This window comes from Antedon mediterranea, chromosome 9, assembly GCF_964355755.1.
Source record: "Antedon mediterranea chromosome 9, ecAntMedi1.1, whole genome shotgun sequence".
NCBI lineage: Eukaryota > Metazoa > Echinodermata > Crinoidea > Comatulida > Antedonidae > Antedon > Antedon mediterranea.
The window spans coordinates 4,976,225-5,002,956 of NC_092678.1; the positions used below are offsets into that span (position 1 = coordinate 4,976,225).

Consider the following 26,732-nt stretch of genomic DNA (forward strand, 5'->3'; position numbering starts at 1 on the left):
ACATACACACATGGCATTCAGTGGGTTTTAAATTTTATGTGGTGCTGCACACTAGCTGCTGCATTTTGAAGCATAAAAACTGGGTTTACAACTTAAATATTAACATTTTAACGAAAATGGAAACTGGAGACAGTATAGTAGAAATAGGTGCAACTGTGCCAACTGGTTTTGAGTACCTAATTAAAGAAGAATGCAAAGAAAAACTGGAGAACGAAGCACAGTGTCGCAGAGGAAAAGTTTATTTTCCAATTAAATTTGAAGATTTGCACAAGGTTGTTTGTAATATTAAATACCAATATGATTCACTGAGGGAGGGAACTGATTAGTGCCTCCTTTTAAATGAGCGGCCCTAGAAACCATCATCAAGAACTGATGACGTTTCTTTTGTTGTATGTCATCCTTTTTATTAATTACAATAATTTGTCTATCATAGGTTATCACATTAAGAGGAGTCGATAATGTTTTCATCGTTGCAAAGGAGATTGTTAAAGATGAAAGACTATTAGATGAAAAAGTAAGTTGCAATAATTAATGTCTTTTACTATTTCATTAACTAGGAATGTAAACAGGTACATAATTGTTGAATATTTCATATTTTATACATTTATTGTTTTCTTTGTTTTCCCTAGGAAGCAGCAATTAAGTTTCTTGTTAACTTTACTGAAGGATTCAACTGGTTGCCTGCTCTTAATGCCTGGCAATCATTTACTGGAACAAACTTTGACCTCACTCTCCCTGACCCAAACAACAGCAGCGAACAACGTAACCTTCCATCATTCCGTGTCACCTGCACAAGGTCGGGTCAGAGACACAAGTTTGGTTCACCAGATGGAGCTTGTCACATTGGTGGTAAAATAAACGATATGTACCATTGGCCCGTCAAGATGAAGAACTCGGACTTGGATATTATGGTTGATATAACGGATGATAGCGTTATCTTTGGAATTGCTTTGACTAGAGCAAGTCTTCATAGAAGAAATATTACACACTTTGGGCCAACCACTCTGCGACCCACCGTGGCATATGGAATGCTAAGGTACCCCCTGTTGACATCCTTTTAAGTTCATGATAAATTGCCATTCCTCCTCAGGATTCTTGCATATTAACATGCATAAAAAAAAGGTCTGTAAATTAAATTGTGACATTTTTTTTGTCCATTGTAGGTTGGCAAATCCAAAACCTGGAGAGGTGGTGTGTGACCCAATGTGTGGAGGAGGATCCGTCACAATAGAGGTATCAATCATTACAATCTACAACTTACTACACACATCCAAGACATTTGATATTAATTATAACATTGTGATGTTTTCCTAGGGTGCATGTTCATGGGCGTCAAACTATTTTGTGGCAGCAGACATCAATAAAGTTGGAACTGAGCGTGCAGTGGGAAACTTAACAGATATGGCAGCCTCTCGCAAGATAGAGCAAGGAAAGTGAGTGTGACAGTTACGACAAGTTTTCTTTGTCATGATGAAAAGATCATTGCTAACATTTTAAACATTGCAGATTAATTATCACCAAGCCAGTTACCCATCATTTACTAGTAATCAACTTTGTCTTCTTTTTTTCAGAGGTGCTCTTATGAATGATGTGTTGAGATGGGATGTGTGCAAATTGCCTTTGAAAACCAATTCTGTGGATGTTTTTATCTCAGATATGGTGAGACAAAAAAGAACATATCTCTAGCAATAATTTCTTTTTTTCTGTAATCAAAAGCAGTAATAGAATAAATAATTCTAGGAATATTAACACTATTTTTTGTTTTTATCTCTTTTTTAATGAACGCTACTGCACCAACATCAGCCTTTTGGAAAGAGGTAGGTATAATCAGTGTACCATGTCCCGCATACCTGGCTTAGCCTATATATTGTGCCAGTTCTGCGGTACATTTCATTTCGAAACCTGAGCTGCACTGACGAGATCTAATAAGATCGAAACAGTACTGTCCAGATTACAGATTGTACAGATTGGATATATAAAAGCCCTAGTGGTCTAATGGTTAGGACATCTGCATATCAAGCAGGCGGTCCGAGTTAGAGTCTCTGTTTGGGAGACTTTTTCTCATTCTCACAGATTTCCTCATCTTTATCGTTTCAAATTAATTAATTAAATTTCAGTATATCACCGGGCGGTTTCGAACTAATGTTCATTGCCTAATGTGTTTATATATATATATAAACTTGCACTGAGCTAGTGTTGCCTGAAAGCTCTGCTAACCTTTCTGGCTGTTTTACTTTATTGTTTTGATTTAGCTTTTCGCTTTTTTTTTTGTATCTCCATTGAGATCCACCCACTGCATTTTTTTCAGTAATTTGTCTTTGGATTTATATTTAAACTTGTAACTATACTTTTAAAGGAATTAATGCAACATTTTATTCAGTTAATGAATTCAATTATTAGTTAAACTGCTCTGTTTAAATTATAGAATGGGCTCAAAATATAGAAACTGGCAGTTGTATGAACAGGGTCTGCGAGAGATGGCTAGAGTATGCCGACCAACGACAGGGAGGGCGGTGTTGCTTACGCAAGACAAGAAATGCATGCAGAAGGTAATAAAAAAAACATAATTTTTAAACTCTTGTGTTGCTATTCATCCGTTAAAACATATTTTTATATCGGTTTTTTTTCGCCTTCTTCAGACTTTGTATCAGTTTACTACAATGTGGCGTAAAAAAACTCAACTTTTTATAAACATGGGAGGTATGTCTGCTTGTGTATATTTACTCCAAAGATGCAAGGACAAGTTAAACCATGAAGATAGTTCTGAAAACACACCAATGGAGGAGAGTGGAGATGTAGCAGACGACAACATGGAGGAAAGTGGAGATGGAGCAGACGACAACATGGAGGAAAGTGGAGATGGAGCAGCAGATGACGAGGGTTTTAAATGAAACAAAACAAAGATCATGGCATCAAGAGTATCGAAAGTGAAAGTTGATATCGTGTAAACAAAGTTGTGTTGTGAAAGATAATAAATACTACACAACTTGTGTGATAGGATAGAGGATGGATCATTTGTTTATAGTGCTTTACTATTACTATATTTTGTTTTGACATTGTACAAAATGTACTTAAAAAGTACTCTATTTAAAAATAAGTTGTTTAAGAAAACCGTTTGGCCAGATTATTTTGTATAACCAACCAACCTCCATGGAAAGTGAAACAAAAGAAACATTGAAACTTGATGTTGTACAAATATCATATTTCATTTGTAGGCAGTACTTATTAAAGAAAGTTGTTTTGAGAACACCGTTTATCTTATTTATTTCACAAACATTAAATATATATTAATTAATTAATCAAGGCTTTTAATAACAAGGTTTATATACTGTATTAAATCAACAATGGTATGGTATGCTTTCAAAACATAAATATACTGCAAAAAAATAAACAAGTTTACAAAATTAATACATGTATACAAACTGAATCAACTGTATAAAATAACTCATTAATATGCATAGACAATATGAATATGCATTAAAACAATATGAATATGCATAGAGCAATATGAATATGCAAGAAAATTGATTAATTTTGTAATTAATGTGCGCAATAACATGCACTTTGCATACGAATTAATAATTTGCATTAATATAGGTGTACAATGTTACATTAATATTTTATGAAACTCATTGTTCCCCGTCGGATAACTTCAACGTCAAATGCGCAAATTCAAAAGAAAAGGCTAAAAAAGTCCAATCATTGATTAGCAAAAATGTAAGTTTCATTTTATCTTTACATTGTAATATTCTAAAAATGTTTTAAAAACTCATTTTGTTATAAAACAAAAAATAACAAATTATAAAATTATTTTATAAATGGACGGAACTTGTAATGATTGCACATAAAATGTACTAGCATTATTAGACCTTGTAAGATAAATTATTATGTTTGAAAATTAATAAACAAAAGCATTAGAAACTAATAGTTCATTTGCATCCAAACCCTGCATTTGTTTGTTTAGCACCAAAGATGTACTTTGCAACAAAAATTGCAAAATATTTAACGGAAAGCTGAATAATGTTGCAATTAGTACAATTTGCCGACAATGTTTATCGATTGCTACACGACGATGAGAACGATTACTGTTATGCTTGCAATGAATTGTGGGATACGATTACATATACACAATATTATAACACACAACACTACTGGAATTTATATTGTAAAATACATTTCAAACTTTTTTAGTTAAAAATAAAAACACTCCACAAAAGTTAGATATTATGAAACTATTTATAATTAAATTAGAATAAATATGTTTACACTCAAGGTAGTTAAATCAAGCAAAGTTACTATCTTATATAGAGATTTCTACTAAAATTATAGTTATTTGTACAACTTTATATTTACAATATTATATAATTTCTAAACATACACCGCATTCACAAATCAAACTACATTAATGGTTATTTAAGAAATAATTAAGTAAAATACAAGTAACATGTTGTAAAAGTGGTTTATTGGTTTGCCTGTCCATCCAATGGCCTTGGTTCGAGCCTGGTTCCAGTCAAGTACCATATCATCATACTATTGCACAGTATTGACCAAAAAGAAATATTCACACAAAGTAGTTACGTCGAAGCGTGTCCATATAGTGATTGTTTTGTTGATGCGAAGTGGAAAGTCTTGAACGATCAAAACCATTGGCTAGATTATCACGTATGTCACCTACATTTGGACCAACCTCCATGGAAGCTGAGGAAACAAAATAAAAACATTTAACTGCGAAACTTGTGCAAGATTAATAAATATTTGTATTTTTTTTTGTTTTGTTAGAAGATCTTACCCGATCTTAAGTGCCTTGATATGCTTTTATCCAATTCACTCCACACCTGTAATTATTAAATCAAAATTATCAGATAAAAACAGACTAACAATATTTAAAATAAACTTTAAAATTGAAAAAATAATAGTGAAATCAACAACAAATATTGTGTACTTTTTCGGTAATGGAATCAATTTCTGTATCATTTCTTGTTCTGCGTTTGAGAATTGGTGAAGTAGGCGATACGCTAGCCTCTTTTAAATGTTGGTTGCGCTGTCGTTCAAAGCTGAAATGAAAACATTAAACGGTTTCAGTCAAGATGCTTATGCCATATAACTTAATTTTGGGTTGAATCAATAGATTACTTAGCTCTTCATCATAAGCACTTACTTAAGTTTGCTTTCATAGTTTGATAACCTATCTCTGGTATTTTCAAGATCCATTGTCACTTTCTCTTTTGATTTTAATTCACGTTCATACAACTCCTGAAAATAGATTATTTTTGTTTTTTTAAACAATTGTTTTTTAGGCCAACATGAACAAATATTGCAGAGAAAATATTATTTTACCTTGAATCTTGCAGCTTCAGTTTGTAGTGTGTCTTTCTGTGCCATAACATCATGATAAGATGTTCTTAATTTTACTATATCAGCCTGAAATAAAAACACAAACAAAAATCAAAACAAAATTCCTACCTCACAAGTTACTACATAGACGACAATTACATCTACCCAAAACTCTTTCTTATTATTCTTTATGGTCATTATCTAAACGTCTGTCTACACTATCAAATTTCATATGGCAAAAAAATGTGATGTGCACCATACATAGACATGATGATGTCATATCACATCATCATTGACATTTTTATATTTATTCTTTATTGAATTTTAACTATTGTAATATATTTTTTACTTGTAAGGTGTTTATGTCGTATTGTTGAGGGCCCCTCAAAATCAGCTCCTGCTGGCTGGGTCACCCTCTTGAAATATGGTTGAATAAATAAATAACTACCATATTTAGGCATATCACTACCAGATTTGGACACATCACACTTTTTTGTCAAACTAGTTTGATAGTGTAGACTGATCTTAAGTCTCTGTTACCTTTTGACTTGTAATAGCATTCTCCAGTTCTTTCTTCATATCTTCTTCATTTGAGTTTCTTAGTTGTTCTAGTTTTTCACGTGCTTGTGACTGCTCTTCCAAGTACGCGTTTACCTGATCCAGCTTCTCGTTTATCTCAATACGGGCCTAAAAAGATTACATACGAAGAGGATTTTAAATAAATATACTTGATAATGATGGTACTAATTATAAATGAGATAAATAACAATCACAAAGAAAATGATAATGATTTAATTAACATATTTCACTAACCTTTGCATCCAATTCCTGCTTGTATCTTTCCAATTCACCTTTTTCGATAAAATCTTGATTAAGTGCACCCTAAAAAAACAAACAACCAACTTTAATAAATGTAAACAGAAGCAGCCGAGAAATCTAATCCAATCAAAATATTGTAAGTTACCTTTAAAACCTTTAGTTCATCCTCCAGTTTCCGCTTTGACTTTTCTAATTTTTCTTTTCCCTAAAATAAATTTTTAAAATTCCGTTGAAAACAAATTAGATAACAAACATCATTTTAATTTGTGCTTAACTTCTCAAAATATTGTGTATTAACTTGAAAATTGATCATCATAAAAAAAAATCAGAATACACACCTTTCCTATTATCTTCACGGACGATGCATCTGAAAAACACACAAAATAATTTAAACTTTGCAAATAGCATTAATTGATTTAAACTTCGCTTCAACTTTTTGCATTTAATCGTTACCTCTTTGTAATTGCCTGTTTATCATTTCAATCTCTGACCTCAGTTTGTTTTCTTGTTCCAATTGTTGATTAACGTCTTCAAGCTGAAATAGAACATTTATCAAACGTTTGCCTGTCAATGTTTCTCCATGCATCTATATAAAACCAATAAGAGAAAGACAAAGTATGGCCACAAAAAAGTCAGAGGTCAAATAATAGCACTTACCTGTCGTCGCAATGCTGATACGGTTGCGTCCATGTTTATTCTTTCTCGTTCAAAGTCAGACTTCAAACTGTTGATACGCATTTCAGGCATCTCTAGATCCTGCAAAGTTTACAACATATACATTCAAAAGTCAATTTTTATCAAATAATCACTAATCTATTACTAATACAAATTATGAAATTGAAAACTTAATTACTAACCTTTAATTTTTTCTTGGCCAATTTTAGTTTCATTTTGTAAGTGTTTAATTCTTCATCTTTTTGACGATTTCTGTATAAAACAAAAAATATATGTATCAAAACTATACTGTACTCAGAAGTTAATGAAGAACATATATACAACAAATTACGATAAATAATTCATACCTTTGAATTTCATTCTCAAGTTTAGATTCTACAGATCGCTTCAGCTCGGCCATTTTTCTTGTTTTTCTTTTTTCCTAAAATGTAAATCAATTATTGAGTATGACTGACACATATTCTTAATTCTTATATTAATAATACTTAATATAAAAATATAAAAATTTAAATATTTGATTCTTACATCTTCAACTTGTCCCATCACTCCAGCCCTTGACCTTTCCAACTGAGCCATCTATTTGTTGAAAACAAAAATAATAAATATTACTCAATTATCAAATATATGAGCTGTGCAATCCTTATTACCATTTTCCATGGTAACTTACTTTTACACCAAGCCTTGACCTTGATTTGACCTCTGTTTCCCATAAGTCTTTGTGTTCTTCAGCTTCTTTTGCAAACAAACTTCTTGCAGCAGTTTCATCCTAAATTCCAAAGAAAAAATGAATTTCTCCTTTTATAGATGAAGGCAGAAATTTGTTGCAGAAAAACAAAAAATAAATGATAAAATAGATGCAAATTGGTAAAAAAAAAACGGTGTAGACTCACACTAAGCCTTCCTTCCATGTGAATGTTTGTAGAATTCAAGTTGTTCACGATTGCTTCCATTCCTTCACGCATCTGAGAATAAAAGCAATCATTACTTAGTCAGTATTTAGGCAACACCTGTATTTAGGGGACACCTGTATTGAGAGGACACCTGTATTGAGAGGACACCTGTATTGAGAGGACACCTGTATTGAGAGGACACCTGTATTGAGAGGACACCTGTATTGAGAGGACACCTGTATTGATAGGACACCTGTATTGATAGAGGACACATTTATTTAGGCGACACCTGTATTGAGAGGAAACCTGTATTGAGAGGAAACCTGTATTGAGAGGACACCTGTATTGAGAGGACACCTGTATTGAGAGGACACCTGTATTGAGAGGACACCTGTATTGAGAGGACACCTGTATTGAGAGGACACCTGTATTGAGAGGACACCTGTAATGAGAGGACACATGTATTTAGGCAACACCTGTATTGAGAGGACAACTGTATTGATAGGACACCTGTATTGATAGAGGACACCTGTATTGATAGGCGACACCTGTATTGATAGGCGACACCTGTATTGATAGGCGACACCTGTATTGATAGGCGACACCTGTATTGATAGGCGACACCTGTATTGATAGGCGACACCTGTATTGATAGGCGACACCTGTATTGATAGGCGACACCTGTATTGATAGGCGACACCTGTATTGATAGGCGACACCTGTATTGAGAGGACACCTGTATTGAGAGGACACCTGTAATGAGAGGACACCTGTAATGAGAGGACACCTGTATTGAGAGGACACCTGTATTGAGAGGACACCTGTATTGAGAGGACACCTGTATTGAGAGGACACCTGTATTGAGAGGACACCTGTATTGATAGGACACCTGTAATGAGGACACATGTATTTAGGCAACACCACCTGTATTGAGAGGACACCTGTATTGAGAGGACAACTCTATTGATAGGACAATTGTATTGATAGGACACCTGTATTGATAGAGGACACCTGTATTGATAGAGGAAACATGTATTTAGGCGACACATGTATTTAGGCGACACCTGTATTGAGAGGACAACTGTATTGAGAGGACACCTGTATTGATAGGACACCTGTATTGATAGGACAACTGTATTTAGGAAACACCTGTATTGAAACATCAAGCTAGCGTAGAGAATGAATGAGGATGTGTGTACATGTGCCCAGTTCACACATCAGCTCAACCACCAATAACAAGTTAGTATTATTTTTTACCTTATGTGCTTCTTGTAGGTTCTTTTCTAGAGTCTCACAGCGAGCACTTTCTTGTTTTAGCATCACTTCTAGTTTGGCGTTCTTTGTTTCAACTTCTCTTAAATGATCATCCATCTCAATCTATACAGAACAAATCAATTAGATATTTAGAAAAAAAGCTTATGATTTAATGCAAAACTGTCTCAAATTTTAAACTGTTCGACTATAAGCAATATTATATATCTATGCATATAATTAAAATGTTTTTCAACTGATTAGCTCTAGCCTTACACGTCATCACCTACCTTTCGTTGGACGGCATCTTTGGCAGTAGATAGCTGCTCCTTTGCTTCAATTTTAGCAGTCTCTGCTTGGCCTAGCTTCTCTTCCAATCGGTGAATCTTTCCAATTAAATTATCTTGATTATGTCCAGATAAAACCAACTACAAACACAGAAAATAACATTAACTATTAAAAGAAGGAGGATAGTATATGAGCATAGCATCATGAGATTATTGTATGAAATAGTGTGAAATAAAGTTTTTATTTTAAGACACACTTATTCGAAAGAAGCCCTTTTTGAGAGGACACTTTAATGTGGAAGGTACAAGGTAAGTTTAACACAATGTCTTTATTATAGGGACCCTATGTTGAGCCATAAAGGTGTCCCCTTAATAGATAACATATAGGCATGTTCATACTTTTTCTTCCATTTGCTCATGTTGTTTTATAATCAGATTCTTTTCTCTTAAGAACGCTTCATGGGTCTGAAAAAACAAAACGTATCATGTTATTAACATCCAAACATTCTAAGCTAACTATTATTAAAGAAACTACTGGGGAAGAGAAACCAGGGAAGGCATTGGTGTCTGACATGGGAAGAAGATTGGACACAACTGGGATACATATTACAAGACTTGTCTTTCAAGACTTGACTTGTCTAGAAACAGAAGACACTGGAATAAGTTTGCTCTATTGAGGTTTGACAGGCGTAAGTCTACGTAAGCTAAGTAGGTAACTTCACAGTCTCAGATTATAACCCTTTCTTCCTGTCTGGTAAGTCTAGTAATTCACCAAACACACATTTGTTTGTTACTTACATTAGCTGCATGCTGGAGATGTGCCTCTGCAACAGACAGCTTGCTTGTTGTATCCATCAAATTCTGAATAACAAAAGATTAGAGTTAATGATGTAATCAAGGATTTATTAAAAGAAAACAAACGATTAAAGGAACAAGTTGATGGTACACTTTTAAAAGTAAAACACAAGTGTATTACTAATGTCAACAGAAAATCAATGACACCTATCTATTCCAGAAGAAGGTGTTATTATCAAATTCTAAATTAAACATTTTAGATCAGCGTACCTTTTGAAGAGTTTTAACATCCTGGTCTTTCAAACTACCGGTTTGGTCTCTCTGTTGTATTTCATTCCTCAACTGAGAAATAGTTGCCGACAAATTTTCATTCTTTTCTTCTAGCAATACTTGGGCCTATATGGATGCAACAACAATAATAGTGATTTCCAATAAAATAGGAGACAAAAACTAACATCTGTTAGTATATGTATTTATTATGGAATTGGACGTAATTCTGTCTTGTGTACATACAATTGAAGACCTTGGTAGACAAGTAAAAAAGAGTAGGATATTGTCTACCGGTGTGCTGATCTGGGAAGGTAATGCGCTGCTGACAGCCGTGGGTTCATTGATTAATGACAAAAACTCGTTCGGAAACAGAGCTTTTTAAAATTATAAACAGTGGTTTTCTTCAGTCTTCATATTCCAAACTTTTACTTATAACATTAATAATTACCTCCGCCAAGGAGGTTATATTTTCACCCCTGTATGTTTGTATGTTTGTATGTTTGTGTGTTTGTGTGTGTGTGTGTCTGTGAACAGCCTGGAGGCCACAGTTTTTATCTGATTCTCACCAAATTTGGCAACAATGATCTATGCCCCAAAAGCTCGAACGAGTTCGAATTTGATGGGGAAAGGTCATAGGTCAAGGTCACAACTAACAAAAAACTATTTTACTGCCTAGAGACCACAGTTTTTATCCGATTCTCACCAAACTTAGCCACAATGATCAATGACACATCATATAATTGTGGTTAAATTTTGAAGGGTCAGGGTCAAAGATCAAGGTCCACAAAAAGTTTAAAAAAAAGAAATAAAAAAAAAAAAAAAACCTCAGTGGGACTTGAACCAGCGATCTCAACTGTGAGAGGCTGGATACATAACCATTTTACAGTAGGCGGAGGTTTGTACTCTCGGAGTATCCTCTAGTTAAATATGAATCACACTGTGTTAGTAATAAGGTTAGTAAATAGATACTATGTTAATGATAATGAAACAAGGAATATTTTTAAAAATAATATATAAAATATTCCCTAATAAGTAAAAAAGAGGAAGTAAATCTATAGAAAGCAGTAAAAACATGATAATAAAAACAATCTGTTATAAACACAAAAACATTTCAGTAATGTTATTATATAAAAGATACATATCATCATATGAATGTAAATATCTTTGTAATTCAGCTAAGGCTGCGATGATGATATTGAAATAAATGAAATGAAATGAAAAAAATGAAATGAAGTGCAAGTAACATGTTTGCCACGAGGATAATTCCCTCTTTTTACGAGAATGTCCGCAAGTGCGGCATCTATGGTTTTAGAATAAGAGTTTTGGAATAGTGAAATGATCTGGTTAGGTGTACGGCAAACTATTTGTTACAATCCTCAAATCCCTTCACTAAATGGAAGAAAATCCTTTTTGAGTGTAATTTTTTATTGTTTGTTGTATATATGGAATTTTTATTCTGAAACCATTGTCACTACCTACCTAAAAGTTGGATCATTGTTAATCTAGTGTTAAGACTACAATTAATTTAACAAACAAACCATGATATGAATAAATGTTAGTTTATTAAATGTTAGAAAATGTTGAGTATGTATGATTACAGTTTGTCAACCTACCCTTTCCTTGTCAGCACGTAATGTATTAAGGGTCACATTTAGTTTATCCTGAAAATTGTTACAACAAAAATACTTATATTTCAAAGAATTTCTTAGCTATGCTTTTGAGAGGATATTAATCAATCTCATCCTTACATCAAATCTTGATTATTTAGGGAGATAAAATAAATGACAAATAAGCAGTTATTCTTACCGTGACATCAAAAGCTTCTCTGTCTGTGACTTGCTTCTCACTCTGCGATGTTTCCAAAGATTTCTTAAGTCCTTGAATTTCATTCTGTGCATCAGTAAGTCTACAAAACAAGAAAAGAGTCAGTGGATATTTTTTTTTTCTATCTTGAATGTAATTTAATTTTTTCCCTCATCTTCAATCTGTATATTATGTTTTACTTTAATATTTCAATTGTAAAACATAAATTTAAAATAAATATTTAAAATGTGAATATTGTTTTCTTATTTTGATTTGAAATAATGAGATCTTCAATGGGTTTTTACCTCTCTTTTGTTGTTTCCAATCTGGCAGCCAGGCGAACATTTTCTTCCTACAAAAATGAGATGGATTAAAAACATTATGTTACTACTTTCTAGGAGTTTTATTAGATAATCTATATTGTTTTGTAACATGACCACAGTGCTGATTTTGTGACTGATCAAAAGAACAATAAAAATGATGTTGACCTTTTCTCGTTGTAGTACAGATTCCTGCATATGTACTTTGTTTGTTCGTTGGTCAAGTTCCCGTTGCAACGTCATCAACTGATTGTTGCGTTCCATCAATGATGACTGCGTCACATGAATCTGAAACAGAAAAGGTTTGAAAATTATTTGTGATTGTTTTCCAGCTTTTGGGAACTCTTGTTTGGCAAAATTATCTGTATTTATATCATCATGTTATCAGTTACCTCATTTTCCAGACTGATCACTCTCGTTTCAGCCGAGCCAAGTCGTACAGCGTTTGCCTAAATCAACAATTAATCAACACATAAATGAAGTAAAAAGCATTGCATAAACATTATAAGAACACTTCTTTACGAGACAAACACTTTTATTTGTGAGTAAATGAACAACGTGACACATACCTGTGTGGCGTCTTTACTTGCTATTATATCCTGATCGGTTCTCAGTCGTATTTGCCGCGTCTCATCTCGCTCTCGATGTAAAGCCCTTAAATTAAAAACAAAACGCTGTCATGACAACTAGATAATAACTAAATAGTATCATCCAATTTATCTTACGTTGCGTTATTGCATCAAATTTGCAGTATTCTAATACATCAACATGTTACCTTTCAAGTTCACTGCGTGCTTGTTGAGATTTCTCAAGTTCTTGTAATGTGGTGTCAAGTCGGTTGTTGATTGAGTGTAGCTTAAACAAAATGTTAAACATAATAAGAACAAACAGATTGAGTTTATAGGCAGCAAAAAATTAAGAAATGACAACAAATTATTGCATATGAAACTTTGCTTTCAGAAATACAAGAGTATGCATAGAGTAACTGTAAAGCTATGGCTCCCACTAGAACGCAACGCAAGGACATAAACGCAAGGTAAGCGAGTTCACCAATCACAAGCTTCGGATTATTGGAAATTGGCAACACGCTTGCATTTTGTCTACAGTGGGAACTAGGCTTAAGGCTCAAAAGATGCGTAGCCCTGTATATAATGTACAATTAAACACAAAAGTGTGTATATAAACAAACCTCTGACAGGAGTTTCTCTTTCTCACTTTGGTCCCTTTCTATTTCAGAATGCAGCCTTGCGTTTTCGGTTTTCACAGCTGCTAATTGCGTGTTGAACGTGAAAGTAGCGTGAGCTAATGCTTCTTCATTCACATGCTACGACAAAAAAGAAGACGATAAGTTAGACATGAACTATATCATTATCAGCAATACAATCAATAGTCATTTTAATTTTTAAGTTAATACTTACAATGTCATTTTTAAGTTGATCTATTTTGTGAGAGAGTTCTTCGTTCTCCGATGCAAGCAAGCCGTGACTGTCCTTGAACTTCAGTTTCTGTCGTTCATATTCGACCTTTAAAAAATGATAACAAAATCATTTGAATAACATTCTCCACAAGTTTTATTTAACATAAAGTTAGAAAGATATGATAACAACGAGACATGAACTGCCTGCAGTGCTAATGTTTGTTTAGAGAATATTTTTTATAATAGTCTAAATAAAGCTTCGACAGCCACCTTGAGCATGTAGAGTTGATCTTTGAGTTTATCGTTTGTTGATATCGCTGTTTTTCTATTCTCATCTGCAAGTTCAAGTCGGTTTATTATTTCAGCCTGGAAAAGAAATATTTCATATTCAATATCAAAATTGATTATATTGAGATCGAAATATGAAAATATGTTTAGATAAAGATTAATAAAACGATAGAACTAGTTATACAAAATGTATATTGATTTTGGTATAAAGTTTTCGGTACACAACATATTTATATTTCTTAAAAGAACTGTTGAGTTTCTCAACGTTTCATTACGTCGTGTACTGAAAACTTTATATCAACATTTGATTTTGCCATGCAAACCTTCAAACTATATATTGTTTATTATATTAAAAGGCAATAAGAAAATTATATTAAATGAAACAAAACACATCAATAAATTATTAAAATATTGGATGTGGCTGAAGTGTAGCTACTAGTTTGAAAGCAACACATTAAATATAAATATCAAAGTGTAGTATAATAAATTACAAAAACAGTGTGTAGTTAAATTAATGCAATATTTAAACATACTGAAGAAAATATTAAATTATTAATATAAAATAACTATATAATATTAATAAAGTAATATAGTATTGATAAAATAAGACATCCACAAGATAAATTTATGTTGCTATTAGCAGCATTTACCTAATACTACATTTTATTGTTAGTTTGTACTAAGAGTTTTAATTTAATAAGTTTGGCAAACAAAACAAATAGCTTAATTGTGCCAAGTACTAAGCCAAAAGTTTCTTCTAATAGTTAAGTTATTAGTAAAAGTCTGTCTATTCACAAACTTTACCTTCTCTAAGATTGTCTTGTTTACTTCCTAAAGTACAAGCACAATAAATTAAGACATGAAATAAAGAATACAGAAGAAGAAAATCACTTAAGCACAGTTACTTAAGATAATCAAATCTCATTAATAAATGCACATCAAACATGATGATCTACCTTTTCATCATCCTCATCAACTTCTTTAAGCTAAGCAAAAAGATCGATAAAAATTAACGCATTGAAACAAAACGAGAGAGATGTGATGAAACAGAAAATGATGAAGAGGAATGAATTAGTAAGTTATGTCACATGAAAGAAATATAAGTTGAAAATGAATGGCATAGGGATTGCATTATTTTATACTTTTCAAATTCATATACATATGTGATAATGATATGATGTCACATGTGACAATGTTTCAAAGGGAATCCAGTGTAATCATAGAAATGTCTGATATGATCGATTAAACCTGTACTATTTAAGGTACCAACCTCTTGAAGGAATTCATGTTTCTTTACAATGCCTTCGCTAAATTCCTCATGACGGACCCGAGTATTACGTTCTTGAACAAGCTGCTTTCGTAACTCCTCACATTCCTCTTCCAACTATCAAAAACAGAAATATTTCGTAACAATATATTACCTGAATATTTACAAAATGGTGAATTAAAAAGAAGAGTATTTTCAATGGAGCTTCTTAGAATGAAGAAAGAAGATTCACTAACAACATCTAAAGATAGAACAACTTTCAACAATTTTTAGTGACAAATCCAGAATTTTGAAGTAGCACGGTGAAGTGGGGTACAGCATTACTGGTACCTGACACCACCCTGAGTAAATGCTTACCTGCTTAAGGTTATTCTGTACTGTTCTTAGTTCCAGCATAGCGTTACGTGAATTCAATTCTGTTTTCTGTCGTGCATCAATCTCACTATAAATAACAAAACTCAATGTATAATTTTTTTAATGTTTAAAATATTGCAAAACTTAAACGATGATCTGACCAACTAAATACTCACAGACTATACAGTTCTTCTTTACGTGCCAATTGCTCTCTCGTTTTCTCTAAAATAATTTGTGAGTTGTTCCGTTTTTCTACCTCAAGACCAAGATGAAACCTGAAGGGAAACAAGTTATTAAAGAAACAAATAAGAATATCATTTTTAAAGTGTTTACCTTTTCTGGGTATCAAGGCCTGTTCTTTTTCTGCAATCACCATTTTCAATGTTGTTTTTAACCATTGATTACTAAACAATTAAACTCAAAACACTAAATCATAATCAGTATTAAGGTGACTTACTCAAGGTCTCGTATCTTAGACTCAAGCTCCACAAACTCTTGCTCCAAGTCATTCTTAGATTTCATCACCTCAGATTTTTGCCTGAAAAAAACAAAAAACAAATGCAAAAGTTAACGACAAATAACGTTCCATATACATTTGATACTTAATCTAGTGTAACACTGCACAAAGTTAATATAATCTTAATGGTACAGTAAACATTTTTAATTTATATAGAAAGTTTCAAACCTGTGTAACTCTTTGTTTTCCGCTTGCAATGCTTTACACCTGTTTTCAGCATTCACTCTTGCCGATCTTTCCTGTTCTGCCATTCGTTTATTTTCCCGAAGAGCTACATGCATTCGGAAAGCACCGTCTAAAAAATAGAGATTCGCAAAAAAGAATATTTTTATAAGAGAGTTGTAAATATAAAAGGATGAAAAACAGGAAAAAGTGAACAATTCCACACATTTTGAATGTTTTTAGAAATTAAAATTCAGCAATTATGTTTTGCTTACCATGTCCAGTGTCAGCATTTCCGCTGGTATTTAACTGTAGGTGCGGGCTTGGTTGCAAGTATGATGGACGAAACTCAGTAGCGTCATCCAAACTGTCGCCACCCTCGCTTGACGTAAACGAAAGACCATCATTATCATCAAGAACTGCTTTCCAAGCTGGAACAAAGGAATTCCCCTGGAAAAGAAAAGTTAACATTGAAGTGTCCAATAAGATAATTTAATTCTTTGTCAGGACCTAACATCTAACAAATGTTCCATTATGATTTTGACTTTTTTATGATCATACATCTGAATGTAAGCATACACTTACCACTACTGTGGGGTGGATTATCATGGAGCTGTATGGATCCATGCTATATGTTGAATTCTCAGGCTTGTAGGGAATTGCGGCACCTTCAAGATTTCCAGGACTAACAAAAATTATTGAAAAATGATGACAAACATATAAATGATAACATGACTTTCTGCATTATTTGGAATAAGTTTTATCCTATGATCTATAGATAACAGAAGAGGATACTTAATTGAATATATCATGAATAACAACATCTATAGAATTCAGGACAATTAGGGAAGTCGCACTTATTTATATCAAATTAATGTAGAATACAGAATGTAGCAGGAAAAATGGAAAGAGGAAGTACTTTAATAATCATGCATACCTGTTAACAGTTGAATGTTTGATGCCTTGTCTTTGATCAGGAGAGGTAGAAGAGTGAGTTTGATTTCTTAACATCATCTCCGCTTCATCTTCAAGTTGTCCTAGCATTTCATCGAAATCTTTGTTTTCTTCCACGGCACCTGGCTGCCGTGTAGGCCTATTGTTTGATACATTCATTGCACGGTTCACCGCATTTCCGTCATCTTCGTACGCTAGTTGTTCTTCCAAACTTCGCTGATAGCGGATTAAATTCCGTTCGCTGGACCTGGCATCACCTTCTCCAGCTATTTTCAGGTTTTCCAATTCCAATTTTTCTTTCTCGATTTGCCTTCTCTCTTCCTCTAACTTCTTTTTCTCTGCTTTAATTCTTTCTTCTTCCTTCTTTTGAAGATCATCAGCTTCTTTTCGTAACGCTTCTTCCTTTTTCATGTTCTCAATTTGTTTTCTTTCCATTTCTCTTCGCTGCTCCTCCAGTTTCTTTCTTTCTTCTTCAAATTTTTGCTTTTCTTCTTCCATAAATTTATCTTCAGTCATTTTACCGGATGTCACTTCGTTCATGAACGTTTCTTTTTCCTTCTGAAGTTCTCTCTCCATTGCCAACTTCTCTTCTTCAAGTTTTCTTTTCTCACGTTCGAATTCAACTCTTAAAGCTCTAGTTTCTTCCTCTTTGTTTCTCTTAATTTCCTCTTTTTCATTTTCAAGCTTTTTCTTTTCACTTTCCAATAGTTGTTGCTGCTCTTCTTGTCGTTTCTTTTCAGCCTTCAACTTCCTTTCTTCTTCAGTTCTTCTTTGATGTTCTTTCTCATTTGCTTCCTCCTCCATTTTCTTAGCTAGTGCTTTTCTTTCATCTTCCTGTTTCTTCCATTCCATCTCTTGTCGTTTTCTGTCTTCTTCTAACTTCTTTCTCTCGATTTCCAGTTGCTTAAGTTCATCTTTTCTCTCTTTTTCCTTTAATTGATGGTCATGTTCTAGTTTCTTTTTTAGTTCTTCTAATTTCTTTTCTTCCTGAATTCTTTTCTCTTCTTCTGCATTTTTCATAGCTTCTAATTTTTCTTGTTCTTTTTTCTTCATTTTCTCTAATTTCTTTTGTTCTTCAATCTGTTGTTTCTCAAACTCCGATTTAATTTCAAGAAGTCTTTTTTCTTCTTCTTTCCGCTTCTCTTTTGCAGCTTTATCTAGTTGTTTTTGCTTCTCTAATTCTTCTTTCCTTTTATTTTCTGCAGCTATCTCCAATTCATGAATACGTTGTTTAGCATTTTCTTCCTCTTGCAAAACTCTTTCTCGATCTCTTTTGATAATTTCTTGTTGTTTTTCATACTCTTCCCTTTCTTCTTGCTGCCTCCTTTCTTCCTTCATTTGTTTCTCCTCATCCATTCTTTGTCTTTCCTTCTTTAATTCAACTTCAACTCTTTGTTGTTCTAATCTCTTCTTTTCCTCATCTTGTTGTTTCTGTTTAGCTTTTCTCTCTTCTTTCTTTCTTAAAAGTTCATCTTCTTTTCTTTGTCGTTCTTGTTCATCGCGTTCTCTTTGCATTTCTTCATCTGCATCTCTCTTCATTCTTTCTTCTCGTTCCCTCATATCTTGATCCCATTTATTTTGTCGGAGTAATTCATCATCTTCATCTTTCTTTTTCTTTGCCTAAAATTAACAAATTAACTTAAGGTATAGAAATCAAACGATACAAAACAAATTTTTTATTTTTCATTTATATTTTTCATTGATATTTAAATACTCACAAAGAAATGCAGACTTACGTCTTTTCTTCTTTTTTCTATTTCCCATTCACTTTCTTCTTCTTCTTGATCTTCAGAGTCCCAATCTTCCTCTTCATCATCATTGCCGTTCCTCCCATCACCAGATCCTTGCTGTTTTCCAACATTGTCTTTCGGTGATATTATTGTTGGACCACGAACTAAAAGATAAAGAAAGTAACATCAAAGGGTCTATTGGATTGTTAATAATTCCACAGACCAAAATGTATTTCAAATATCAAAAGCATAGCAACAAACATCACTATAGCTTACAATTACAATTTCTAATCAGTAGATTTAGACTAAAATAAATCATGATTAAATTACCAATATTTTGATTCAGTTTACCATTTATTTTATGAAATACGCCAAGAGCTCGCACTCGCCGTCTTTTAGTATTCTTCTCCATGTTTGCATAGGTCGATATAGTATAAACTAATCAATGAACGCTTTTGTATAATGATGTCTACTTACCTTTGTTGTTAGAGGCATGTGATGGCAGCATATCATCCTTGGAGGTAAGAAACAAATTATTTATCAAACAAACAAATCATAAGTCATATTATGCTCACATTCATAAGTTATTTAAGGATCATTTTGATGTTTAGTTGTTTTTCGAAAAGATGAATTTTTATATCATAATATATTATTCATAAAAGAAGGATATTGAATGTGTTCACTCAAGTGGAACGTGCTTAATCAAGTGGAATGTAAGAAGCATGGCTGACTACACAGCGGATACAAGAAGGATGTACTGTGTAACAATGTATTGATACGCTTTATTTAACAACAATATCCTACGGTAAAATTTGTTGCACACTGATACTGCGTTTACACAATGAGGTTAATGTGCGGAACACGCACATTGATAGTGCGTTTATACAATGAGGTTAATGTGCGGAACATGCACACATGAACACAGTCAATCTTAACAAAAAGGATCAAACACTATATACTTATTAACAATCAATTAAACATGTCATACTACTTTAGCCCTTTTTTACAACCTAGTAGAGACGCTGCTATCATAATGATAACCATTACTTACGTCAGCCGAGTCCCAATCTGAAAGAAGACAAAGAACAATAACAGTAGTACTTTATTGTTTTAAAAGTAAAAAATGTAAGAAATATTTGGTTTAGATTTGTCGTTTTTTTTTCCTTACCATCATCAAAAATATCATCCTTTACTGATCTAGGGGTAGCATGATTGGTTGCCTTGGTAACAGATTCCTATAAAAAATGATTAAAACATTACTTTGAAAACTAGAAAGCCACTGAGAGTGCATACCTCCGCCTACTGTAAAATTCTCCTACATAAGATTTCTCCGGAAAAAAATATATATATTTGTGTGTGTCTTAATGCTGTTTGTGATTTCGGCTAATTTCACTACAAGCATGTGTATGCGAGTTTGATGTAATGGTTATGTAACAAGCCTTTCAATTAACAATAGCTTCAGTTGACTAACAATAGAACAGCAACGCGAAAATCAAACGAGTGAATTTGTAAAGAAATAGGTTTTTTAAACTACTCGCATCAAAAAAGGTGCACATTAAATCCAATTATGTTGTAAAATTACAAATCACCAATTATAACTCTTGCCTCTTGTACAAAAATGAAGTTTTTTGGACAAGTAGTTCTCGAGAAAATGCAATTTCAGTATACCTAATACTTTAAGACTGCTCGCCGGCTTTTAAAAAATTCTGTCCTATCTAGCAGGTCTGAAAAGTATACTAAAATTGGGACCATGGTCCCAAAATTTAATGGAATGGTCCTTGACCACATATCTATCTGTATATTCATTTTGGTAAAGATCTTGTAATTACTTTTTGAGTAATCCTGCTAACAAACAAACAAACAAACAGACAAACACACGCGATCGATTACATATACCTCCATGGCGGAGGTAAATTACATAATGAACCATAAAATAATGATTAACTTAAAGATATAAATTAATAGAACGTACAGGTTTTTGTTTTTTCGTAGATCCTTTTGGTTTGATTGAGGGCGCTGTTTCACTGAAATGATCAGATTCTTCGTCATCATCTACATCACTCATACCTAGTTTATTCAAAACATCTATAAATATAAAGAATATCATTTATTTTATATTACATTAAATATGTTTTACAAAATTAAGAGACAAATGAAATGTAATTTAATTTACCTTTTCTCATCTTTTTGTCGCTGTCCGTTAGTTTTCCTACATTTTGCTTAGAGGGCGGTGTTCGTTTGGAGGGAAATGTTGGAGTAACTATAAAATGAATGAGCAAAATATGTAAATTCTTTAAATGACATTACTAAGATATTTAACTTATTACCATTCTCAATTTTAGGCACATTGCCAAAGATTGCCTTAATATGTATGGTAAACTTGTATATAGTTTATTATATGATATATTTACCAGAATCATCCTCTTCTTCTTCTGCAATTGGTGTCTGAAATATATAAATGAATACAATATGTTAGTTATACTATTATACATTAACAACTGACTTAGCAAAGATTTGTGTCCACATTGGTCTTAAATGGTAATCCTAAAGCTCTGTCTACACTATCAAACTTTATGTGACAAAAAAATGTGATGTGCCAATATATGGACATGATGGTGTCATATCACTACCATATTTGGGCACACCTTTTCTGTCAAACTAGCTCTAGCAACATAATTAATAACTATCAACTTTGTAATGCAAGTATAGAATAAAACTCACCCTCATATCTTTTTGAGGCGGAATGCCCTCTAGTGCAGCTAATACATCCTCATCATCCCATTCACTCTGAAAAATTATTTTTAAATACCAAAGCTTATATTTTTACAATTAAAACTATTACATTTGATTAAAAGATTAAATTCTTAAAGAACTGTACTCTTAGAATCTTATCAGTTGTACTTACATCTCCCAATGATGTCATACTTCCCCTGGGTGTTGACATGGGTGTGATCTGATCACTCGTAGGCCCGTACCCAAATCCTGACTTAGGAACATGTTGTTTGGAGTCTTTAGTGATCTTTTGCGACTTTTTGCCGGATTTAGGGACGTTGTCAGGACTCGTGGACACGCGTCGAGGAATCTTAGAGCTTTGTTTGTCATTCTTATTAGACGTCACACTTCTGATGCTGCTCTCACGTGATACAGCACGTGGGATGCGAGACTGCGAAGCAATCTTACCGCCAACTCCTAAGACCAAAATAAATACATTATTATTATTGTATACAAATTCTTGGCACAAGTTAAATATTGTCAGACTCATGTTTAAGCACGGATTCTATTTCCATCTTACCTAGACTGTTCACAGATTCTGTATCCGAATCAGGCACAAACTTTGTTAGCTTTGGAATCGCACTTTTCTGAAAATAATGATAATACTGTAATATGAGATATTTAATGCTGATGATTTTAAATTACATTGATGTTATGATATGTATATCAAGACAGAAGCTTAATTAAAGGAGAGAGTAACAGTTACACCATTGAATTACATTCAAGTAATAAATGGAAAGAAAAAGTACACATTAACATTGACAGTACATTCATTACTCAATCATCTAAGTACATCACAAATTGACTTTACACTACAAAGAGTGTTAGGGAGAAGGAGGGGAGCATTGACGGAAGCAGTGTAGGAAGGAGGGGAACATTGTGGGAAGGAGGGGAACATTGTGGGAAGGAGGGGAGCATTGTGGAAAGGAGGAGAGCATTGTGAGAAGGAGGAGAGTATTGGGGAAGGAGAGCATTGGAGGAGGAGAGCATTGTGGGAAGGAGGAGAGCAATGTGGGAAGGAGGAGAGCAATGTGGGAAGGAGGAGCATTGGGGAAGGAGGGGAGCAGATAATATAAAATAGCAAGCAAACATGAATAAGAAACAAAGAAAGATTGAATACAGAATGATATAAAATGCAACAATGATATTGCTTTGGCATGCAATTTGGGAGGGGATATCTTGGGATGATGGGAAGGTGATTCAAAAGGCAAGAATGGTGATAAAGTTCAAAATAATTAACATACTGATAATAATTGTGATTATTAGAATAGATAATTTTGAAAATATATATCATTATCATCTGAACAAGATTTTACATCAAAATATTTCTTTTTTACACCCAGTTATTGTCATATAGGACATATTCTTTGGTGTCCTGGAGTTGACGGATTTTTATGATCATTAAATTATTTTAATTATTACTTTTAAAGTGCACATTTGTATACTAATTAGTGTCTAGGAAAAATAAGCAAAGTACTGTATGACTACACTAACAGAATACAAGCAAACCTCTATGTTATTTTGATTGGCATCTTCCATTTCCTGTTAAGGGGGGTATAAATTATTTATTTGAAATAATTGTTATAAAGAATTAAATAAATGAAATAAATACAGTATATGAGTATGAGTATGCAGCCCCTTTGTGGCATGCAGGTCTTACGCAGGGACAGATGAATCAGGTGGAAAAGATTCAGAAGCGTGTCTGCAAGATTGTGTTGGGCAAAGAGTATACAACATACTCAAATTCTCTTGTCATTTTAAATCTTCAACCACTCCACACTAGAAGATGGCACTCTTGTAAGGTTTTTGCCTCTAAAGCATACGCCTCTGGTCAATTCTCCACCTGGTTCCCTGCCCCTCAGTATAGATCCTGCATGACCCTTAGACATAATCGTAAAGTGGAAAACTATAGTTACAAAACAAAACGTTTCCAAACTAGTCCTGTCCCTTTTATGGTTGAACTTTTGAACAAACTGTAACTTTGTTATTTTTTTGGCTTGTATTATTTGAGGTAACTGCAGTCTAATTTATTCGTTTTTATATATGTAATACATATGCAATTCAGCCATGTGCTGCCATGTATGTAATTTGTATGTGAATTTTGAATAAATATACCGATATATAATATCTAAAATGATATAATTTTACTTGAACATAATAAATGTAATGAATGACAAAACACAATGTATGAATGAACAAAAATATTAATATTTGCAATGCATTGTGGGAGTAAGTTATAACAGCGGGTGATTGGCTATAAATTTGTCTTACACACTCTTGTTTGTTTACCTTAAGTACTGGCTTAGGAAGATGCTCAGTCTCTGAGGCAGACGCGCCCCAAGAATCATCACCATTAGACATTCTAGAAAATAAAAAAAATGATGCTCAAATATCAAGTTTTGAAAATACAGTAATTATTTTATGAGACAGTTAAAAAAGTTAATCTATTAATTTAAGTATTTAATTATGAGAAAATTAATTTATCAGTTTTTATGAAAATATATCGTAATAACATGTAACAAATTACTTACTTATCTCCTGATATTTCATCCTCCTCGTCATCTAGAAACAAATGAAAATATTAATTAAAAAGTTATTTTCTAAAACAATCTCACTAACTGTGTAACTTGCATGAAAGTGTGCTTGCCTTCCAATCCTAAATTCCAATCTACTGCTAAGCCTCAAATGAGACAATATGATAATCATGATATAGTTTATCCAGCCTGTAATAGGCGTGTAGGATGTGTATGAAATGCATGTGAATTAAATTTACCTGCTGAGTCTATCGCAGGCTCACCGTATGTGTAGCCAAATCCGTCAGAGTCCACAGAAGAGCTGAACATGCCGGTGCTGGGACGACTGGTACCACGTGATCGCGGTCGGTTTGACGCATGGTACTCATCAATCAAATGAGAACAACTATCAAAAAATAAGTGAAAGAGTTCATATAAAAGTAACCTTTCCTATGAATGAAAAATAATGGTAAGTGTATGTGGCAGGAGACTGCCATGCCAGCTGCCAAACAACTGCATCACCACAACAACCATCTTGCTAATTCTGTTCCAATTTACAATTCCTTATCCATTCTTGGTTAGTCTTACCCATGAAAACCACCCATTATGGCATGGTCATTAGCAGTCCAGCCTTTGTGGTCTTTGATGTCTGTATTAGCCTTGTGTTCTAAGAATAGCTTGACCATGCCAATCTGATCCGTAAGACAAGCGAACATCAAACCAGTTCTATGAAAGATGGAAAAAAAATGTTAATTAGGTAACAAACAGTATGCAAAATACTGACATTGTAATTTACATATGTACACCTGGTATATTAACACCTGGTATATAAACACCTGGTATATAAACACCTGGTATCATATAAAGTAAAAGTACACTACCTGTTCTGGTTGTCTACGGCATTCACGTCCGCGTTTCGATTGAGCAGGAGTTCCACAACATCGTCATGTTTTTCTTCTGTTGCAAGATGAAGCGGTGAACTGCCATCCTACAGAAATCAAGTAGAAGAAAGTCAGAAGAAACTCATGGTATAGATGATGATACACTTGTAATCAGTTCAATCATGTCAAGATATGATGGATTGAAAATGGACAGGGGAGAAAAAACCCAGGAATGGATTTTTAACGTTAACATGTAATATTAATAGTCTGTCAAGTAGTTTATAATTTCTAGCTGTCAAAGAGCCACGCTCTTCCTGGATCGACCAGCCCGATGGATTCTCACTTTGTTAGATGCATTCGTTAGAGCTCCACTATCCAGTAAAAGAGCTGCGATGCCCATGTAGCCTGCCTTGCTCGTTAGATGGAGGGCGGTATTACTATCTTTATCAACAAGATTAGGATCAGCTTTGTTTTTTAATAACAGAACGACGACTTCTTCACTGTTAGCTTGAACAGCCTATTGGAAAAAAAGAAGAAAATGGTTAGGTTTTATATAGGCCTAGAGTTATAATTATTATATTTTTATAAATCATTGAAATTTGGTGAACTGTACCTTCATCAACGGTGACCTGTTATGATTATCACATAAGTTTAGTTTGGCTTTATTTGACATAAAAAACTCAACAACATCTTTATGACCTTGGCTGCAAGCTAGATGCAAAGGGGTTCTGTAAAAAAAACAGTAATATTAAAACAGACAGTAAGACATTACAAATATAACAAATTATTATCTTCTGAAAAAATGTTATTAATATGTAATTCTTAAAAACTTATCTCCATAATAATTTAATGACAACCCTCAGCGGTAAATAAGCTGGTATGTTTATCCATACAGCTAGATTTTATGAATAAAGCTAGTACTTTTTCTGGACTAGCTAGGCCTACTAGTGCCTAGGCTATTCTTTTAAAATGTGCTGTTGACATTTTTTTTTTTAAAGATGGGCGTGCAAATCTTTAAAAAGTTCAAACTTATCTTAAACAAAGAAAATAGATAGAAGGTGTATTGTAAAAGGGGATTCCCTAAGTAAGCAATGTTGACATGGATCATTATATAGTAATTTAACGGATTAATTTACACAAGAACGAACCTATTTTCCTTGTCTAATTGATTGTAGTCTGCTGCCTTCTTCGCCAGCTGTTTCACCTTGTTAACATCTCCGAGCCAGGCTGCCTTATGCAACTTCGGCAAATCCTTTTCTTTCAACTCATATCCATTGATTTCAGCAGTATTTGCTGCATCGAGACTAGCAGTACTTGCAGACTTCTTAGAACTTTTTGTTTTAAATATTTTCTTCATATCAAAGCATTATAATCTATTTTTTAAATACTACCTTTTTTCTAAACATTGAAAGCGTCCCTGGTTGCGACGAGCT

At 33.3% G+C, this 26,732-nt stretch overlaps 2 protein-coding genes across 5 annotated transcripts; one reads left to right on the top strand and one right to left on the bottom strand.

The window, feature by feature from the left end:
• The first annotated feature begins 16 nt into the window (after positions 1-16).
• On the top strand, positions 17-3,241 carry LOC140059588 (tRNA (guanine(6)-N(2))-methyltransferase THUMP3-like). Its single transcript, XM_072105553.1, has 9 exons — positions 17-272; positions 434-514; positions 630-1,036; positions 1,164-1,233; positions 1,315-1,433; positions 1,572-1,659; positions 1,804-1,817; positions 2,426-2,549; positions 2,640-3,241. The coding sequence occupies exons 1-9, from the start codon at positions 117-119 to the stop codon at positions 2,889-2,891; spliced, it is 1,311 nt and encodes a 436-aa protein (XP_071961654.1). The 5' UTR covers positions 17-116; the 3' UTR covers positions 2,892-3,241.
• Positions 3,242-3,298: 57 nt separating this feature from the next.
• LOC140059586 (uncharacterized) lies at positions 3,299-26,709 on the bottom strand. Of its 4 annotated transcripts, XM_072105546.1 has the most exons (59): positions 26,448-26,709; positions 25,913-26,027; positions 25,643-25,816; positions 25,300-25,406; positions 25,007-25,144; positions 24,679-24,824; positions 24,437-24,467; positions 24,195-24,267; positions 22,426-22,492; positions 22,039-22,322; positions 21,855-21,920; positions 21,545-21,578; positions 21,307-21,393; positions 21,106-21,218; positions 20,302-20,368; positions 20,185-20,201; positions 19,611-19,647; positions 19,140-19,297; positions 17,387-19,023; positions 17,035-17,134; positions 16,725-16,899; positions 16,456-16,582; positions 16,228-16,308; positions 15,947-16,045; positions 15,774-15,858; positions 15,420-15,533; positions 15,106-15,135; positions 14,954-14,980; positions 14,132-14,227; positions 13,863-13,967; positions 13,634-13,768; positions 13,220-13,299; positions 13,014-13,098; positions 12,837-12,893; positions 12,613-12,732; positions 12,430-12,476; positions 12,128-12,227; positions 11,935-11,982; positions 10,322-10,447; positions 10,055-10,117; positions 9,656-9,721; positions 9,260-9,397; positions 8,976-9,095; positions 7,719-7,790; positions 7,496-7,594; positions 7,354-7,404; positions 7,176-7,249; positions 7,011-7,080; positions 6,811-6,909; positions 6,607-6,688; positions 6,492-6,520; positions 6,299-6,358; positions 6,148-6,216; positions 5,875-6,021; positions 5,338-5,421; positions 5,159-5,253; positions 4,943-5,054; positions 4,790-4,835; positions 3,299-4,698 (listed from the first exon to the last, which is right to left on the bottom strand). In XM_072105546.1, the coding sequence occupies exons 1-59, from the start codon at positions 26,654-26,656 to the stop codon at positions 4,562-4,564; spliced, it is 7,110 nt and encodes a 2,369-aa protein (XP_071961647.1). In that variant the 5' UTR covers positions 26,657-26,709; the 3' UTR covers positions 3,299-4,561. The 4 variants fall into 4 exon arrangements, with proteins under 4 accessions (XP_071961647.1, XP_071961649.1, XP_071961648.1 ...); XM_072105548.1 differs by lacking the exon at positions 15,106-15,135; XM_072105547.1 differs by lacking the exon at positions 14,954-14,980.
• Positions 26,710-26,732: the final 23 nt, after the last annotated feature.

Excerpts from the sequence above, each read along its gene's own strand:
- LOC140059588 (XM_072105553.1), top strand. The coding sequence starts at position 117 with ATGGAAACTGGAGACAGTATAGTAGAAATAGGTGCAACTGTGCCAACT. Across the intron at positions 515-629 it reads AAAGACTATTAGATGAAAAA|GAAGCAGCAATTAAGTTTCT; the intron begins GTAAGTTGCAAT and ends TGTTTTCCCTAG. Across the intron at positions 1,434-1,571 it reads CGCAAGATAGAGCAAGGAAA|AGGTGCTCTTATGAATGATG; the intron begins GTGAGTGTGACA and ends TCTTTTTTTCAG.
- LOC140059586 (XM_072105546.1), bottom strand. The coding sequence starts at position 26,656 with ATGAAGAAAATATTTAAAACAAAAAGTTCTAAGAAGTCTGCAAGTACT. Across the intron at positions 21,921-22,038 it reads GTATGACATCATTGGGAGAT|AGTGAATGGGATGATGAGGA; the intron begins GTAAGTACAACT and ends ATAATTTTTCAG. Across the intron at positions 9,398-9,655 it reads ATGAGCAAATGGAAGAAAAA|TTGGTTTTATCTGGACATAA; the intron begins GTATGAACATGC and ends CTGTGTTTGTAG.